At 48.6% G+C, this 18,444-nt stretch overlaps 1 protein-coding gene across 8 annotated transcripts; it reads left to right on the top strand.

The window, feature by feature from the left end:
* Positions 1–351: 351 nt before the first annotated feature.
* Positions 352–17,044, top strand: OS9 (OS9 endoplasmic reticulum lectin; the record flags this gene model as incomplete). Of its 8 annotated transcripts, none has more annotated exon segments than XM_014585590.1 (14): positions 352–528; positions 1,832–1,895; positions 2,025–2,101; positions 2,334–2,432; positions 11,881–12,091; positions 12,207–12,308; positions 12,508–12,608; positions 12,796–12,847; positions 13,477–13,574; positions 13,807–14,088; positions 14,601–14,790; positions 15,660–15,824; positions 16,000–16,112; positions 16,315–17,044. In XM_014585590.1, coding segments are annotated over 14 exon segments (1,857 nt in total), but the record flags the coding sequence as incomplete, so codon positions are not given.
* Between the last annotated feature and the right edge of the window lie 1,400 nt (positions 17,045–18,444).

The raw sequence follows: 18,444 nt of genomic DNA, 5'->3' as shown, positions 1-18,444 counted from the left end.
GGTAGAGGCTGGACCGGGAGCCTGTCGGAAAGAGTAGGTCGGACTTTTCCAGTGACTCGGGATCAGAGACTGAGACCCATTCCCTGGGGGCCAGGGGCCGGGAGAGGTGGGAAGGGGTGGGGCTTCTGGCTGTCAGCCTTGAGGTCCCAGTTCCGGATCAAAACACCCAGACTCCGCCCCCGTAGGGAAGTGGGAATGCCCTCTCCCCTCACCGTTACACACAGCTGGAAGACTTGCTCATTCTGTCCTCGACTGGGCTCTTCCCCAGGGTCTGAAGAGGGATCTCGTTGTTCTCCCTGATCCCAGCCTCTCTTCGCCTCCCTGATTCCCCTACTCTCTCTTTTTCCCCAGAGCCAAGCTTCCGACGTGGTGATTGTCTCTTCTAAGTACAAACAGCGGTATGAGTGCCGCCTGCCCGCTGGAGCTATTCACTTCCAGCGTGAAAGAGAGGAGGAGACACCGGCTTATCAAGGGCCTGGGATTCCTGAGTTGTTGAGCCCAATGAGAGATGCTCCCTGCCTGCTGAAGGTGAGAGGAACTGGGATGAATGGAATGAGGGCATGGGGACTAGGAGTCCTTCTGAGAACTGGAGTGCACATGAATGAGAGGATCCAGGGCACCTGTAGGAGTTAAGAAGGCCCTTAGGACCAGCAGTTGGCATAATGGTTATGTCGCTGGAATCCCATGTAGTCGACTGCAGTTCGAGTTCGGACCCGGTGGCTTAAACTCATGCCGGGCACGTGTGCATGTGTGCCCAAGATCCCAAGAGGAGAATGGAGAAGGGATTGCTGCGTGGCCATCCCCCCTGGGGGGTGATTTCTCACTTTCTGTCTCTATGTCTTTCTCTGTCTGTCTGGCGAGCGCACGCGCCCTATAGCAAAAACCTCTCCAAAAAAAAAAAGCCCTTAGAGGAGGAGATGTATTACACAGACAGAAAAGAAGCAAAGACTGTTGCAACCACTGGTGCCACTTTGGTGAATTTAGGGGATTGTTAGAATAGATTTCAACATAGCGTTAAGCCAAGATGGACCTACCTAAGTCAGTGTGGGGTAAGAGGGGCACTTACTTAGAAAAGTGTGCCTGGTGAAGTCACCCCCTGCCCCATCTTTTTGTGCTTGTATTTTATTTTGGCACTTTTCATGATCTCACATCATCTTATTAACTGAGTCAATTTGTTTATTTTTGGTGGGAATCCCAACCCTAGAATGTAAGCTCCATGAGGTCAGAGAATTTATCTTGCTCACAGCTAGAACAGTCCAGGGAATGTTATAGAAGTTTAATTAATATTTGATTTGGGAGGGTCTTCTGTCTCTCCCTGGGTAGATGCTTCATGGATACCATGATTCCTTATAAAATGGGAGGAATGGGGGCCAATTGGTGGCATGGAGGTTAAGGTGCCGGACTCACATATGGCTGACCGTGGTTCGAGTCCCAGCCCCAGCAGCTTGAAACTCACTCTGGGTGCAGGTGTGTGTGTGCCCAAAATCCCAAGAGGAGAAGGGATTGCAGTATGGCCATCCCCATGGGGGGGGGTGATTTCTCAGTTTTCCTCTATTTCTGGTGAGTGCACATACCCAATTGCAAAAACTTTAAAAAATAAATAAGTAAATAGGAGGAATGGAAAGACCATAGGTGGAAAAACAGACTTTAGAAGTATCACTCTGAGTAACGGAAAACAAAGAGCTCTCCTCCTCACTGAGAGTCTGGAGAATTAAGCGTGGAATTGGAGAGAGATGACAAGAAGATTCAAGGTTTTGTATTTTGGAGACTCTGGTTCCAAGAGGAGATATCTGTACTTTATCCCCCTGATTGTTCATTTTTTAATTGTCAGACCAAAGACTGGTGGACGTATGAATTCTGCTATGGACGCCACATCCAGCAGTACCACATGGAAGGTGACTCACTCCCACGTTTCCCCAAGCCCGCAATATTGTATCATGGGAGGTGACCTGCCTTCCCAGGCTCCTTCCCTCCTAGTCCTCTTAGAAGGCAGTAACAGTGCTTCACTGTGGCTTCTTTTGCAGACTCAGAGATCAAAGGCGAAGTCCTCTATCTCGGCTACTACCAATCAGCCTTCAACTGGGATGACGAAACAGCCAAGGTGGCGAGAGTATGGACTTGGGAGGGAAAGTGGTCCTGCTGCAGACTGAGAGCTCTGATGAGAGGGGGAGGGTCAAGATTAGCTGATGTGTTTCTTGGGAATTGCTGGCCAATTGGACAAAGTCCCCCTGAACCTGGATTTCCAAGATCTCAAGGTCTCTGGGAGCGCAGGGCTACTCTTCCTCCTTGTTGTCATTCTCACACCCCTCCCTCCTGCCTCATGTCTTCTCCAGGCCTCCAAGCAGCATCGCCTGAAACGCTACCATAGCCAGACCTATGGCAATGGGTCCAAGTGTGACCTCAACGGAAGGCCCCGGGAGGCTGAGGTTCGGGTGAGTCTTGAGAGAAGGAACAACACTCCTTCAGTGATAATTTGCATTCTAAGGGAAGAGGCTAGGCTTGCATCTTGTAGTTAGGAGGGTCTCTCTCAAATGCTGAACTCAAAGGTGAAATCTCATATTTGCAGCTGCCAGCTGGATATCCCTGCCTGGATATTCAGAGGCACTTCAGGTCAACTGTTCCTAGATCCTCCCCTCTGGGCGCCTAAACCACACTTGATCTTTTTATCCTAGATTTCTCTTTTCACCTAAGCTATAAACCTGAGTGTGATCCTTGACTCTTCCTTCTCCTTCATTTGTCCATTTTCTCATCATTTAATGACTTTCCAGTGAGGTCTTTCTATATACATAGGCACTGAGACCTTGGGCTTGGCCCTGGGGATGCGGTGACAAGCAAACACGTAGCCCTTACCCTCATGGCATGAGGGGAAGTTGAGAGGGAAAGACAGATACTAACAAAAGAATCACATAAATGAGTCATGGACTCATTTCAAGGAAAGGAATCTAGTTCTCTCAAAAGAAATAACAAGGCCCATGTATTCTGTCTCTGTTGGGTTATCGGGAAAGTCATGACGCATTTCTCCATAGGAAAACATAAAAATACTGCATGACTTTCCTGATGACCTAATATGTGTCTCTCAAAATTCCTTTCTTTCTTTCACCTCTCACTTGCATCACGGCTGACAGTGTCTTAACAAGTACTTCTTCTCTGGTGGCCCTCAGCTGAGTTGAAGCAGGCAATGAGGCAGGGAGATACACAGAAGAAACAGCTCCCTGGGGATTCTAATGCATTCACAAATATACATACCCGTAGAGAACTATATGCCACCTAGCAGTGTTATCTTTCCAGAGTACAGATTTGCATATGCAGTCATGTGCTGGTACATGTTGAACACTAGGTGGGGAAGAAGCTCTGATTTGTCATGTTTGCCCATGTCTATGATGTAAACACTCCACTGTGCCCATCGCAGGCTGTAGATGTGATGTTCACCATCTTGCAACATTCCCCAAAGTTTATCACTTGGCTCTTGTGAGCTGGTGTGAGCTGGCTCCAGCATTCCACTGTAAGCCTGAGTCACTTCTCTGCCCAGTCCTAGAAAGCCTTGTACAGAGGATAAGATCCAAGCATCTCTTCACAGACCAGGGGGGTGACAATGGGAGAGTGGGAAACAGTCTGATCATGTTTGTTGATGAATTGGATGTGGGATGAGTTGAGGATGACTCCAAGGTTTTTAGCTTGAGCAGCTGGAACAGGAGAATTGTCGTTTACTCAAGTGTGAAGAAGCAGGTTTGAGGGAGGAAATTAGGCTGTTTTTGGACATGTGAAGATCAAGATACCCATTGGACATCCTAGTAGTGATGTCCATTTGGCAGTTGGCTCTGTCATTCTGGAGTCCAGGGAAGAAGTCTAGGATGGAGATCTAAATTCTCATTGTGTTTCCGCCACACCAGCCCTCCTGCTGTTCCTTCCCTCTGCCTGGAGATCTTTGAATGGCTGGCTCCATTCCCTCACTGCGTTATATTCAAGTGATACCTCCTCAGGGGTCCCAACTTCCCATACAACACCCCACCTCCCGGCTCCCATCCTGGTTAACATCTAGGGTTTTGTATTCTTCCAAGCACGTATTATTACCTGAAATTATCTTATTTAATTTTAATGTCTGTCTTTGTCTAACCCCACTAAAATAAGCTCCTGGAAGGCAGGGACAATGTCTTATCTTCTGCTGTGTCCTCAGTACCTGAAATGGTGCCTGGCACCATATAAGCACCCAAAATTATTCAAGGAATGAATGGAACAAACAAGAAGTCAATTCGAATGTCACTGATTCATGTGACTTTCCTTGACAACCCATAAAGTAAATTAGGTGTGTTCCTTCAGCACTTTCTGTACATACATCCACATATGCCCAAAGCATCCTCATACATATACAGTTTGTTATAGCGTGTACTTCATTGTATTCCAATGATTTCCTTAGATGTTTGTACCTTTAGTAGGCCAAGAACTGAGGGCAAAGACTGTATTTCCTCATATCTATCGAACATATGCCCTGGGCCAAGCACTAGGGATACAGTTTGGACTGAAGACCTAGTCCCACTCTCAGGAGGCAGATGTCAAATAGACAACCACAGAAGCAGCAGAAGTCCTACAACAGGTGAAGAGCATGTTGGGGTGCACACAATAATAGAACTAACCGAGGGGGGCCTTCATGAAAAGTGGCCTTTGGACTGGTAATTGGAAGGTGAGAAGTTAGCGCAGCAGATAGAGAGGGGCAAGAGAGAGGAAGGAGACATGCCAGGTGGAAGATGGAGGCTACAGGAAGTGCAAGAAACCTGGAGGCAAAAGGCAGTGGCCTGTCCCAGGAATTGACGAATATTCGCAGTGAACAGAGGAGATTATCGCGGGAAGGGGAATATGGGAGATGAGGCTAGGCTGTTAGGAGACAGGTCACAGATCCCAAGTCACAAATGGCTCTGTAGCAATATTGAGGAATTTGGACAATCCAAGAAGTGATAGGAGTCAGTGAAGTGTTTTGAGCAGAAAGATGACATATTCCATCCTCTGACCGGAGTGCAGAAAATAAGAGAGCAGGTAAGAGGTGGTGGAAGTAATCCAGGTGAGAAATAAAGATAGCTTGAGATGAAAAATGTGCATTTTCAAAGAGAGAGTAAGAGGTAGGAGTCAGGCATGATTTCTGGGTCTCTGGCTTGAGCAAGTGGCTAGATAGTGATCCCTATTACTGAGGAGTAGGTTTGGTGAAGAGAAGTTGAGTTTGATTTTGGATGTAAAATTAGTGGCTGTCAGGCATCCGAGTAGAGATTTCATGGAAGCTGTGGATCTGTGGGTCTAGAGCTCAAGACCAGAGCTTTTCAGATCAAGAGATCTGAATTGATCCTAGAGATTGGGATTCATCACGTGAGTTTCGACCAAAGCCATGGGTGTAGACAAAATCCCTCAAAGATACAGTGTGTGGTGAGAAAAATGGGACAGAGCTTTGAGGAGACTGTCATTGAGAGCATGAGCAGAAGGGAGTTTTGTCAAGAAGGGGCCAAAGAGGATACAATGCTGACCTAGTCTTTTGGTCTATACCTAAGAATGGAATCTGCCTTATGGTAATTCTAGCCCTGGGTTTTTGAAGAAATACCAGCTCTTTCCACAGCAGCTGTGGCATTTTACATTCCTACTAGCAATGCAGAGTTTTAGTTTCTTCACACCTTCTGCAGCGCTTACTTTCCTTGCTCAAAAATAATGCCAACCTGGGGCCAGCAGGTGGCATGATGGTTAGGGTGCTGAACTTCCACATGGCTGATCACAGTTTGAATACCATACCTGGTGGCTTTCTCTCTCTGTCTCTGTCTGTCTTTCTCTCTGGTGAATATATGTGCCCTGTAGCAAATTTAAAACAAAATAATAATTATAAATAAATAATTCAAGAAACTATAATAATGTCATCCTAATGAGTGTGAAATGGTGTCTTACTGTGGTTTTGGTTTGCACTCCCTAGTGGCTAATGAAGTGAGACATCTTTTCATGTGCATATTGACCATTATTTAGATTCCTTTTTTTTTTTTTTAGAGGTTTTTGCTCTAAGGCGCGTGCACTCGCCAGAGAGACAGAAAGTGAGAAATCACCCCCCCGGAGGGGGGGGAGGAATGGCCACGCCGCAATCCCTTCTCTCCATTCTCATCTTGGGCACGCACACACACACACACACACACACACACACACATTCCCGGCGTGTTTAAGCCTCCGGGTCTGGGACTCAAACCACAGTCGACTATATGGGAGTCCAGCGACATAGCCATTATGCTAACTACTGGTCCCAAGATTCCTTTTTTTTGAGAGAGAGATTTTTGCTATAGGGTGTGTGTGTTTGCTGGAGACACAGAGAGAGACAGAGAGAGAAAAATCAGCCCCCGGATGGTATGGCCACTCCACAATCCCTTTTCCTCCATTCTCTGCTCAGGACTTTGTGCACACATGCACACGCACCCAGTGTGAGTTTCAAGTCACCAGGTCTAGGACTTGAACTGCAGCCAGCCATGTGGGAGTCCAGCACCTCAACCACTATATACCTGCTAGCCACTGGATGTCTTTTTTGGAGAATTGTCTATTCAAATCCTTTGCCCATTTTAAAATTAAGTAGTTTGGGTCTTTGTGTCATTGGGTTGTGAAAGTTTATGTAGTATATTCCAGAAATTAATCCCTTGTCAGACATATGATTTGTAAATATTTTCTTCCATTCTTTGGTTGCCTTTTCATTCTCTTGGCAGTGTCTTTTGATGCACAGAATTTTAAATTTTGGTGAAATCTAATTTATTCTATTTTTTCTTTTATTGCCTGCACATTTAGTGTCATACTTAAGAAGTCATTGCCTAATCCACAATCATGAAGATTTTCACATGTTTTCTTGTAAGAGTTTTATAATTTTAGCTCATAAATGTAGTCTTCAGTCCATTTTTTAAATAATTATTTTTATTTAAATTTATTATTTATTATTATTCTTCAATTTGACCAGAGAGAGAGTAGGAGTGAGAAGGCAAGCTGCCAGGTCTGGGACTTGAACCACAGTCGGCCATGTAAAAATCAAGCATCTTAACTGCCATGCCACCTGCTGCCCTCAGTCTTCAATCTATTTTGAGTTAATATTTTTAGATTTTTGCCATAGGGTGTATATATTCACTGGAGAGAGAAAGTGAGAAATCACCTCCCAGCGGAGATGGCCACACTGCAATCCCTTCTCCATTTTCCTCTTAGGAGTTTGAGCATACATGTATATGTGACTGTTGTGATTTTCAAGCTTCTCGATCCAGGATTCGAACAGTTGTTGACCATGTGAGAATCCAGTGCCTTAACCACCATGCTACCTGCTGGTCCCAAATGGCATCTTTTAAAAATTACATTTTCTAAGTGTTGCACATGTATGGTCACTATTGATTTTAGGTATTGATCTTGTATGGAACAATTTGCTAAACTCTTTAATTTCTAGTAGTTTGCAGATGCTCATGAATTTTCTATGTAGATAAATTATATCATCAGCAAATAGGCACCGTTTTGGTTTCTTTTTAAAAAAATTATTTCATGAATGAGAGAGACAGAGAGAGATAGAAAGGACCCCACACACACACATACACACACACACACACACACGCACAGGTTCCCATCATTGTAGTCCACCCTAGCTCCTAGCTCCCAGCTTCAGCCAGCCTGGGATCATGGCATCACATGCCAGGTATACTCAGGGAGCCTTCCAGATGCAAACCCAGAACCCTCTCATGTGGGTCAGCCTTGCATAGTGCCATCCTTTACTGTGTTCAAATCAACATGTGCAAAGCTTCCTTGTTTGTATAGATGGGTGCTGAGCATGCCAGGCATACATGCCTGTGATCTGGCCAGCTGAGACTGGGGGTGGATCGTGGTGTAAGGATCCTGTTGGAGGTGCCTGCCTCTCTGCCTCTCTGTCTGTCTGTCTGTATCTCTCTCATGGAAAAAAGAAATATATAAACTTTTTGGAATAGGTGCTTTTGATACATCACATAATTCAAATATATTAGGTCATCGAAAAAGTCATGACATATTTTTCTGTGTTTTTCTATGCAAAAATGTGTCATGACTTTCCCAATGACCCAATAGAAAAACTTAAAAAGTATCCAGAGGGATTGGCAGATGGTGTAATGGTTACGTCGCTGGAATCCCACGTAGTCAACCGTGGTTTGAGTCCCTTACCTGGCAGCTTAAAACTCACGCTGGGTACATATGTGTGCATGCCCCACGAATGGAGGAGAGGGGATTGTGGCATGGCCATTCCCCCTGGGGGGTGATTTCTCGCTTTCTGCCTCTCTGTCTCTCTCTTTCTCTCCGGTGAACGACCATGCCGTGTAGCAAAAAGTTCTCTTTAAAAAAAAAAAAAAGAAAAGTCTTAATATGCCTTGTTCAAGCCTTGCCAGCCCTTTCTCCTCCCATAGGAATGGTAACCATTGTTAGTTTCTTTTTATACTCAGAGATTTTTAAAAAAATTTTAAGTGCTGCTCTTGATCCTTTATTCCTTTATTTATTTTAATTGCCAGTGGGTGCATGTACTTGACAGAAAGAGAGAGGGAATAAAGCACCCACCAATGGGGCATGGCTACCCCACGCTCCTTTTTCCTCATTTTTCCATCCCATCAGGATTTGGGTCATGCATGCACATGAACCCATAGTGTTTATCAAGCCTCCAGGGCCAGGATTCAAACCACAGTCAACCACGTGGAATCTGGCTTTCTTTGCATAGCACTTAACCACTGTGCTGCAGGGCTGTCCCTACTCAGAGAATTTTTTTTTAATGCACAAAATATATGTTTGAACTCTTTCCAAATCAATATGTAAAAGGCTTCCTTGCTTTTAATATGGGTGTTATTTTGTTATATAGCTGTATCGCCATTTATCTAATAGTTCCATGTTGGTGGACATTTAGGTTGTTGTGGTTCTTTTATTAACATGAAAGTACTGCAGTGAATAATCTTGTACGTACATAGTATATGTAGATTAAGTTCCTGGAAGTAGACTTGTGATTTTGATGTGTTCTGCCAAATTGCCCTACTTTACTGTGGTAAATTACTTTCCTCCAGCAATGTATGAGAATGCTGATTTCCCTATAGCCATGCCAACTCGGCGTACTGTGTTTTTAAACTTTTGGATGTTGGCCAATCATCAGCTAGGCAGAGAAAGTATAATTTCTTAGTGTGGTTTTAATTTGCATTTCTCTTAAGAAAAGATATTTAATCTTACTTTTTTAAAGAGCCTTGTCTTCCTTGCTTTATTCTTTTCTTTCCCAAATTCTTTGCTCATTTTCCTAATGGCTTGTTGATCTTTTTCTTCTCAATTCACAAAGAGGTCTTTATACATTAGAGAGATTATCCTTTTGCCTACGACTTGAGGTGCAACTATTCTTGTAAGTTCTTGAGTTGGATGCTTACCTCACTAATTTTCAGTCTCTTTCATTTCTTTTTCAAAAATTTGCCAGAGGGCATGTGCGCTCACCAGAGAAAGACAGAGAGAGAGGGAGAGGGGGGAAAGAGCCCCCCACTGGGGGGCTGCAATCCCTTCTCCTCCATTTCTCCATCCTGTTGGGATTTAGGGGATGTATGTACATGTGCTGGTGTGTTTTTCAAGCTTCTGAGGCTAGGATTTGAACTGCAGTTGGCAATGTGGGATCCAGCTTCCTTAACCACCAGTCTATGGGGCCAACACTGTATTGCTCATCAGAGATTCAGTCATTTTATTGGGGTTTTCAAAGAACCAACTTTTGGTTCTTTTGAGCTTTATCATATTTTTTTGTGTTTTATTCATTTCCACTCTAATCTTTATTTTCCTTCCTCTTAATTTATTTTATTTTTCTGTTCTTTATTCAACTTCTTTTTTTTTTTTTGAGAGATTTTCGCTATAGGGCGCATGCACTCGCCAGACAGACAGAGAGAGACATAGAGACAGAAAGCAAGAAATCACCCCCCAGGGGGGATGGTCACGCCGCAATCCCTTCTCCTCCATTCTCCTCTCGGGATCTTGGGCACGCACGCACACGCGCCCGGCATGAGTTTAAGCTACCGGGTCCAGGACGCAAACCGCGGTCGACTATGTGGGAGTCCAGCGACATAGCCTTTACGCTAACTGCTGGTTCCCTGTTCTTTATTCAACTTCTTGAAATGAATGCCTAGCTCATTCATGTTCAGATTTTCCTTTTTTTTTTTTATTTGCCAGAGGGCATGTTTGCTTGCTAGAGAGAGAGAGAGAAAGAAGGAGAGGGACAAAGTGAGAAGGCATCCCCTTTGGGGTATGGTCATGCTGCAGTCTATTCTCCATTTCTCTCTTCTGTAAGGATTTTGGGCACACATTACCTGCACTCAGCAGTTTCCTAAGCTGCTGGGTCCGGAACTTAAACTGTGTGGTCAATTGCTTTAACTGCCAGATCATGAGCTGACCTCAGCTTTTCCTCTTTCATGATATAATTCTTTTTTTTTTAGAATTATTAATTTTACTTATTCATTCATTTATTTTAATTTGACCAGAGAGCGAGAGTGTAAGTGAGAAAGCAAGCCACCAGGTCCAGGACTCAAACCAGGGTTGGTCATGTGGGAGTGTCCAGCACCTTAACCATCATGCCACCTGCTGGCCCCTGTAATATAACTCTTACAAATTTCTCTCCAAGGACTACTTAGGTCTTTTTCACAAGTTTCATTTTCTTTTTAAGTTTTGCTATAGGGTGCATGAGCTTACCAGGGTCAGACAGACAGAGGGAAAAGGAGAAATCACCATCCAGGGGGAATGGCCACACCATGATCCTTTCTCTTCCTTCTCCTCCTCTCAGGATTTTGGGCAGACATGGTACACATGTTCTTCATGTTTTTCAAGCCACTAGGTCTGGAACTCGAATCACGCAGCTGACCATGTAGGGTCCAGCCACCTTAACCTTCACATTACCTGCTGGTGGCTTGAAGGTCCAAGGGCATGTGGCTTGCACCAGGTCCCCCAACAGGGTCTTGTCACCATCATCTACCCACCCCCAGCCATCTGCGGATCACGGGCACATGTGTGCACAGCATACTCAGGAAGCGCTCTGACACGAGCCTGCCACTCTTCCATGTGGGTCAGCTTTATGGAGGGTCACATTTTACTGTTGTGCCACTGTCCAGCCCCTGCTAGATTCTCCTAAATAGATCTTTCTTCATGTGTTATATGTCCTTAGGAAAATTCGCAGAGACCACATGTTTTGTTCTGTTTTGGTTTTTTAATTTTCTCTGTCTTTCTCTGGAAAGTGCACACACCCTCTGGCAAACTGAAAGAAGAAAAAAGTTAGATTCTAAATTAAAAAAAAAAAGAACTTTAGGGGCTAGCAGTTGGCATGGTGGTTAAGGCGCTAGTCACTCCCACATGGCCGACCACAGTTCAAGTCCTGGACCTAGTGCCTTACTTTGTCACTTTCCTTCTCTCTGTGTGTCTTGTCTTTTTCTGCTCAAATGAAAATAAAGGAACAAATAAATAGAATGAAATAAATAATTCTAAGAAAAGAATATCTTTAAACTGTTTGCTGTTTTTTTAACCATTGCACAGTTTTGAACACGTATGTATATTTATTTATAAGCACACACACATATGCTTATGTAAAGCAAAAATGTGAAACAAAAGTTGGCTGGTTACCTACAGTTAAGCTGCCTGAGTTTAGTTCTTGTTTTTACTACTTGCCAGCTAGCCACCTGAACAGTGCCTTAACTGCATCAAACTTCAGTTTCTTGAGTCACAAGGTGAGATACTGACACCTTCCTTACTGGACTTTGTGATCATTAAATGAGCTAATGTATGTAAAGTTCCATACACACAGTATGTGGACATAATAAATGCTTAATAAAAGACAGCCACTCGAAGGCCTGAAGGTAATTATCATTTATCCCCCCCGTTCTGCCCTGGCAGTTCCTCTGTGATGAGGGTGCTGGTATTTCTGGGGACTACATCGATCGCGTCGATGAGCCCTGGTCCTGCTCTTACGTGCTGACCATTCGGACTCCCCGGCTGTGCCCCCACCCTCTGCTCCGGCCCCCACCCAGCGCTGCTCCTCAGGCCATTCTCTGTCACCCCTCCTTGCAGCCCGAGGAGTACAGGGCTTACATTGAGAGGCAAGCTGGTGAGCACCCGGAAGAGAAAGGGGAGGAAGGAAAGAAGGGCAGGGCCAGCGGGGGAGAGCGTGAACAGCTCCCAGGGATGCATCCCTGTCCCGCACACATGCTGTTTTTCAGTAGGATCACAGCAGTATGGAGACAAAGTCACGGAGGAGCTGCCAGACCTGGAGTCCCAAACATGGGGTGAGACCAAGTCTGGGGTGGCGCCACCAAAGAGGGCAGGTAGGACCTTGTTTCCCCTGTCCCCGCACCTTGTCTCCATTGCATCTCTTCCCCTAATCTCGTCCTGTCTCAACTGTGGGGTATGGGCTGGAAGACACCGCGGCCCTACCCTTAGTGATAGAGGGGAACTGACCCCATCCTATTGCTCCCTTCTGTGTCTCCCCTGCCTTCAGATTCCCCCCTGTTCTCTGTACCCCAGGTGCAAGCCCAGCCAAAGATGAGAGTAAAGAATCGGATTTCTGGAAGATGCTTCATGAGCCAGAGGACCAGGCCCCAGGAGGGGAAGAGGCACGGGCTGAGGTGAGGGCAGCCCCCCAGCCACTGCCCAGAGGCAGCTGGACTGTAATGGGGAGAGCCCCTTGAGCTGAAGTCATTATGATGTGACCTACATCTATCTAGGGATGCCAGGTACCCCAGATCCACTGCCTTGCGAGGACGGCGGGCACACACAGGCTTCCTGACTTCCTCTGCGCTTTTCTCTTCTCAGGAGCAGGAGCCAAACCTTGAGGCAGCAGATCCAGCTCCAGGCTCTCCCGATGGTGAGTCAGCCCACCACTTCCTTCACTGCACGTATTTCAGGGTCGGCCGGGGCAGTGTGGAGGGTACAGCTGAACACTGGGAGGGAGGTTGAGCAGCCAGGCCAGCAGTGAGTTCATCTTAGAGGGGCTAATACTCTTTGTAGACAGCAGGGCTGTTTTAGGGAGGTGGCAGAACAGTGGTGAGTTGTTAGCCCAGGTGATTTCGCTTACCCTCAGTCCTTACCCATAAAATGTGGATGGTAATCCCTTCCCTGAGGCTTGCTCCGAGTAGAAATGAGAGTGAATTGATCATTCATAGGCGGTCGCCTGGAGCAGAGTGGAAAATAGGTGGTTAGTATTTGTGGAAAGGGGCCCTGGAATGTCCTCTGCAGTCCTGAAAACTGGAGTGATTGCCAGAAGGGGCCCCCAAGTGTGGGAGCAGGGGACTTCTCAGCTTCTTAACATCCATCTCTTCCCGAGGGAGTCTACCCGAGGGCGAGATGGTGCTCTCTGTAGGGCTGGGTTTGCCCTCTCACTGACCCAACACGGAAGTCCTAGAAGCCAGGAACCTGTGTTTCCTTGGCCTTTCTCTTTTGGATTCAAAAGAGAATTTAAAACACAATAGGTCCATGCCTATTCTTTTATCTCAGATTTCCAGAACAACGTGCAGGTCAAAGTCATCCGGAGTCCTGCAGACTTGATTCACTTGATTCGATTGATCGAGGAGCTGAAAGGTGGAACCAAAAAGGTAGAGCCTTGCTCAAGGGAGGGGTGGAACCTGCCTCCCAGCCGGAGCATTTAACAAACTACTGACCTAGGCCTGAGTTGGGCCCAGCAGAGCTGACTACCTTCCTTCAGTCCTCCTGAGCCCCCCTACCCCCGCCGCTACCACACTCCTGCAACTGCCTATCTACCCCCATCACATGTCTCCACTGAAGCCCGAACAGTCTGCCCCTTTCTCCCCGATCCCACCCACCCAGGGGAAGCCAAACACAGGCCAAGAGCAGCCTGCAGATGATGGCGCAGAAGCCCCTCAAAGAGAACCAGAGGTGAAAGAAAAGGATGAGGCCGAACATCAGGTGGAGGTTGAAGAAGAGGAGGATGATGAAGATGAGGATGAAGACGAAGACGAGGATGAACGACAGTTACTGGGAGAGTTTGAGAAGGAACTGGAAGGGATCCTGCTCCCGTCAGACCGAGACCGGCTACGTTCGGAGGTGAAGGCTGGCATGGAACGGGAACTGGAGAACATCATCCAAGAGGTGAGCCGGGCCTCCTCCTGTGGCCTCCATGGCTGTCTGCTCCTGCTGATCGAGCAGGCAGAGGGGTCAAAAACACAGCAGCCCCTACCTGTGTCAGGCACAGGGCAGGCCCTCAGAAATGGTGATCATGGGACCAGTAGATGGCATAATGGTTACGTTGCTGGACTCCCATGTAGTTGACCATGGTTCAGCGCCCTGACCTGACAGCTTGAAACTCACACCGGACATGTGTGCCCAGGATCCCAAGAGAAGAATGGAGAAGAAGGGATTGGCATGTGGCCATCTCCCTAAGGGATGATTTCTCACTTTCTGTCTCTCTCTAGCTCTTTGTCTCTCTGGCGAGTGCTCACACCCTAGGGCAAAAACCCTTCCAAAACAAAAAAGTGGTGATCATTCACTTAACTCACAGTGGGGGTGGGAAGGGGAATCGGAGGGAGGGATAGGACAGAGATGTTAGCATCTACTACACAGCGTGGCCCACTGGCCCTCTCACCCTCTTTCGGGTATTCCAGACAGAGAAGGAGCTGGACCCTGAAGGGCTGAAGAAGGAGTCGGAGCGTGACCGAGCAATGTTGGCTCTGACGTCTACCCTCAACAAACTCATCAAAAGGCTGGAGGAAAAACAGAGTCCAGAACTGGTGAAGAGGCACAAGAAAAGGAGGGCTGTGCCCAGAAAGCCTCCCCCATCACCCCAGCCTACAGGTGAGAGCCGCTGGATGAGAAGGAGCCGATTCGGGGGCTGGAGTTGTTCCCGAGGGCGCCATGTTCCCTCTCTCCCGAGTGTGGCTTCTCCTGCCTGTGTGCAGCGCCGTTCTCACCACCGCCTTCTTCCCACTGCCTTCCACCCACCGCACGGCCCCTCCCATTCATCCTGGAGAGAAGCAGCTCTCCAGCATTCAGCCTCGAGTTCTGGTCTGCCCCTGTGCACCCAGTGCCTAGCACTCTGCCTGGCACGTGGCGGGAGCTAGCGGACATGAGCCGGTGGCCGTGAGCCTGTGTGCCACAAGGCCCGTGCCGGTAGGGGGTGCAGCCTGTCCACAGCAGGCTTGGCAGATGTGACCAGGCAAGCCCAGCTGCACACCTGAGCCTGCAGCCTCAACAGACTTTAAATTGTTCCTCCTTTGCGCGCGGCCTTGTGTCTGTCTGCAGGGATCTGTGGGCGTGGCAGTCAGACATTCCACATGGAATGTTCCAGTTTCAAATCTTCCACCCCACACTGCGTAAACATCGAAATGTCTTGAAAGCACCAACATGGGGATGACCAAACTGCAGTTTCCAGCCTGCTGCGTAAAACTCCTTTGTCGGTGTGGGCGGCCCGATTTTTGCCGCTCCTTTAGCTCTAGGTGACGGGCAGGATCACTGGGTAGGGTGGGACGAAGGGAGGAGGGGATGGAGTGCTGCAGGCTGGAACTGCTGGGGGCACCTGCCCTGTGGAAGCCCAGGCTCACGTAGATGTGCAAAGGCCCAGCTGCCAAACCCCACTGCTGGCTTAGGGAGAGGTGACCACCACAGCCGCTCACCCTGGAGTCACAGCTCTGCTTTGTGTCCCCCTGTGTGTCTCCCCCTCTAAGAGGAGGATCCTGAGCACAGAGTCCGGGTCCGGGTCACCAAGCTCCGTCACGGAGGCCCCAATCAGGATCTGACTGTCCTCGAGATGAAACGGGAAAACCCACAGCTGAGACAAATCGAGGGGCTGGTGAAGGAACTGCTGGAGAGGGAGGGACTCACAGCCGAAGGTGGGCCCTGGGGCGGGCTGGAGTACCAGCTCTGGAAAGGGCTTGCCCACTGAAGTGGAGGGGCTGGGCACGGTGGACTGGAAGCCTCGGCTGGGGACTGGGGGGACAGCAGACCTGCCCTGAGGCTCCAGCCCCCCTCTCCTCTCATTGCCTGCCTGTTACCACTCCTTTCCAGGGAAAATTGAGATCAAGATTGTCAGACCAGGGGCTGAAGGGGCAGAAGAGGATGCACGTTGGCTGACTGATGAGGACACGAAAAACCTCAAGGAGATATTTTTTAATATCTTGGTGAGAGGCAAGACCTTCAGCCCTCCCCCTTCCTGGCACACTGTGGTGTGGAGAATGGGTGGAGAGCCACAGGGCCGGTCACAGAGCGGGTGACCCAGTATGCTGCTGCTCGGAGGGGCACCGTAAGAGGTGTATCCTCTATCCCTATCTCCCTGGAGCCTCAGGCACTCAGGGACCCCCCTGCTCACCCCTCTCCCACCAGGTGCAGGGAGCTGAAGAAGCCCAGAAGGAGCGCCAACGGCAGAAAGAGCTGGAGAGCAATTATCGGCGAGTGTGGGGCTCTCAGGGCGGTGAGGGCACAGGGGACCTGGACGAGTTTGACTTCTGAGACCACCACTGCCATTGGCCCTCCAAGGAGTCCAGAGTCTTCTGCAGTTGACGTGCTGACATGCTCCTCCCCACCTCTGCAGCCCAGGGGCCCCTGAAGGCAACAGCAGGGTCGAGCTGAGCTGTGGACTCGGTGGCCCCAGCCCTGGGGTGGAGGGCTGTGAGCGAGTGCTGCCGCCCTCCCACCTCAGCAGTCCTGGGAGATCTCTCCCCCGCTCCCCTAGGTCCCTGGCTTTCCCCGAGAGCATCCCCTAGCTTGTGGGTCCTCCCGCCTCCCTCCCCCCTCCCTAGAGATGTGAACAGTGGAGTAGGGTCGGGAGCCCATGAAGAGTAGGGCAGTTTAGCAGGCCTAAGAAAGCAGACCCCCCTACACACCCTTATTGTTGTTTGGGCCACTTTACCCCTTCCCTTGGAATCTTGGGGTTTCCTGCTTTCCCCTGTCCACACTGTCCCCGAATCTGTGAGCAGGAGCTTCCCCTTTGTTGCTGAGGAAAAGAAGAACATTGCCCATCACCTCTAACACAGTCCCAGTGGAAAGGGTGGGTACAGAACCCCCACCATGTTCTGAAACAATCAGGTTTCTAAATAAAAAACTGGACCGTCAATCAATCAGCCCTTTTGGGGGGATAGACACTCAAGTAGGAAGGAGGCTTGGGTTCTTTTCAGGGTGCAGGGCACATTCTCTGATGCTGCTCTTTGTTCCGCACTCCCAGGGGGTGTCACTGGGGGCTGGGGTCTTCAGGAAGAGAGTAGGATGACAAGATAAAGACCCCTGGCCTGGTGAGGACTGAGAAACGCGGGGTACTATCACCCTTCCCCCTCCTCATCCACGTGTTTCTGTCCCTTCCCCTTAGCACCAATTCCTTCCTTATCCTCTCCCCCTTTATACTCTAAAGCCAAGTGCACCCCACAGCAGTTTCCCCACCCCCACGGGGTCTCCCTTCTGCTGAACACTTCCCCCAGCATGTTGCAGATTTCATTTGCCACCCGCAGCCCAGGCCCACTTCAGTTCCCTAGAGATGACCACCTTTGGCCATGTCCAGAGACAGGGCTGCTGCCCATACTTGGCAGCTTCTCATGCCAAGGGTAGGTGGGCATGGTCTCTCCACTTCTCCCTCACTGCCAAGTGCAGCTGTGGGACCCCACTGCCCCGCTCTCCTAGTGCAGGGGACTCAAAAGGCAAAGCTGAGTGCAGCCTCCCTCCTCTGCCTGCCCCAACATCTCTGAGGTGTGTGTCTCTTACAGCTGAGGGGGCTGCACCTGCTCACAGGGTAAGAAAAGGCTAGAGGGCCAGCAGGAGGCTTGGTGGTTAAGGCACCAGATCTCACCTGGCTGATTCCATGGTTGGAGTCCTGGATCCAGCGGTTTGAAAATCATGCCGGACATGTGTGTGCACCCAAAATCTCAAAAGGAGAATGGGATTGGGGCATGCCCTCCCCCCTGGGGGGGGGGTGATTTCTCATTTTCCTTCTCTCTCTCTCTGTCTGCTGGCAAGCATACCCGCCCTGTAGCAAAAATCTGAAAAAACAGAAAGGGCTAGCGAGCATGAATTCCCGGTCTCTGAAGGCGGAATGTGAGGGAATGTGAGGGATTCAGTCATTCCCGGTCTCTGAAGGCGGAATGTGAGGGATTCAGTTGCTGCTGAAGGAAGTTGTGTGAGATCCACCCTCTTCTTGCAGACAAGTGATCACTGTGTATGAGGCGTAAATTTCTTTATTTTGAAATGTAAATGGGCAGGCTTGTAAAAGCCTGCTTCCCCAGATCATGTGTGTATTTTGAGAGGAGGGATGCTTCAGCTGGGCCAGAGCTTAAGACACTGCCTTGAGGGCAATTGTAGTTAGAGTTCTGGGTTCAAATCCTCACCTTCCATCTACCATCAGTGGGGCCTTAAACAGTATGTAGCTCTTCAATGCTGTCTACCCACTGGTAAGCTGTGGCTCATAGTGCAGACCTGGGAGGACAGTTGTGAGGGCTGACAGGGACGTCTCATTATTATTATTAGCCA

Source organism: Tupaia chinensis, unplaced genomic scaffold, assembly GCF_000334495.1.
Source record: "Tupaia chinensis unplaced genomic scaffold, TupChi_1.0 Scaffold150006_1, whole genome shotgun sequence".
Classification (NCBI taxonomy): Eukaryota; Metazoa; Chordata; class Mammalia; order Scandentia; family Tupaiidae; genus Tupaia; species Tupaia belangeri.
Note: the sequence above shows the minus strand (reverse complement) of the source record. Positions and strands in the feature narration are given on the sequence as shown.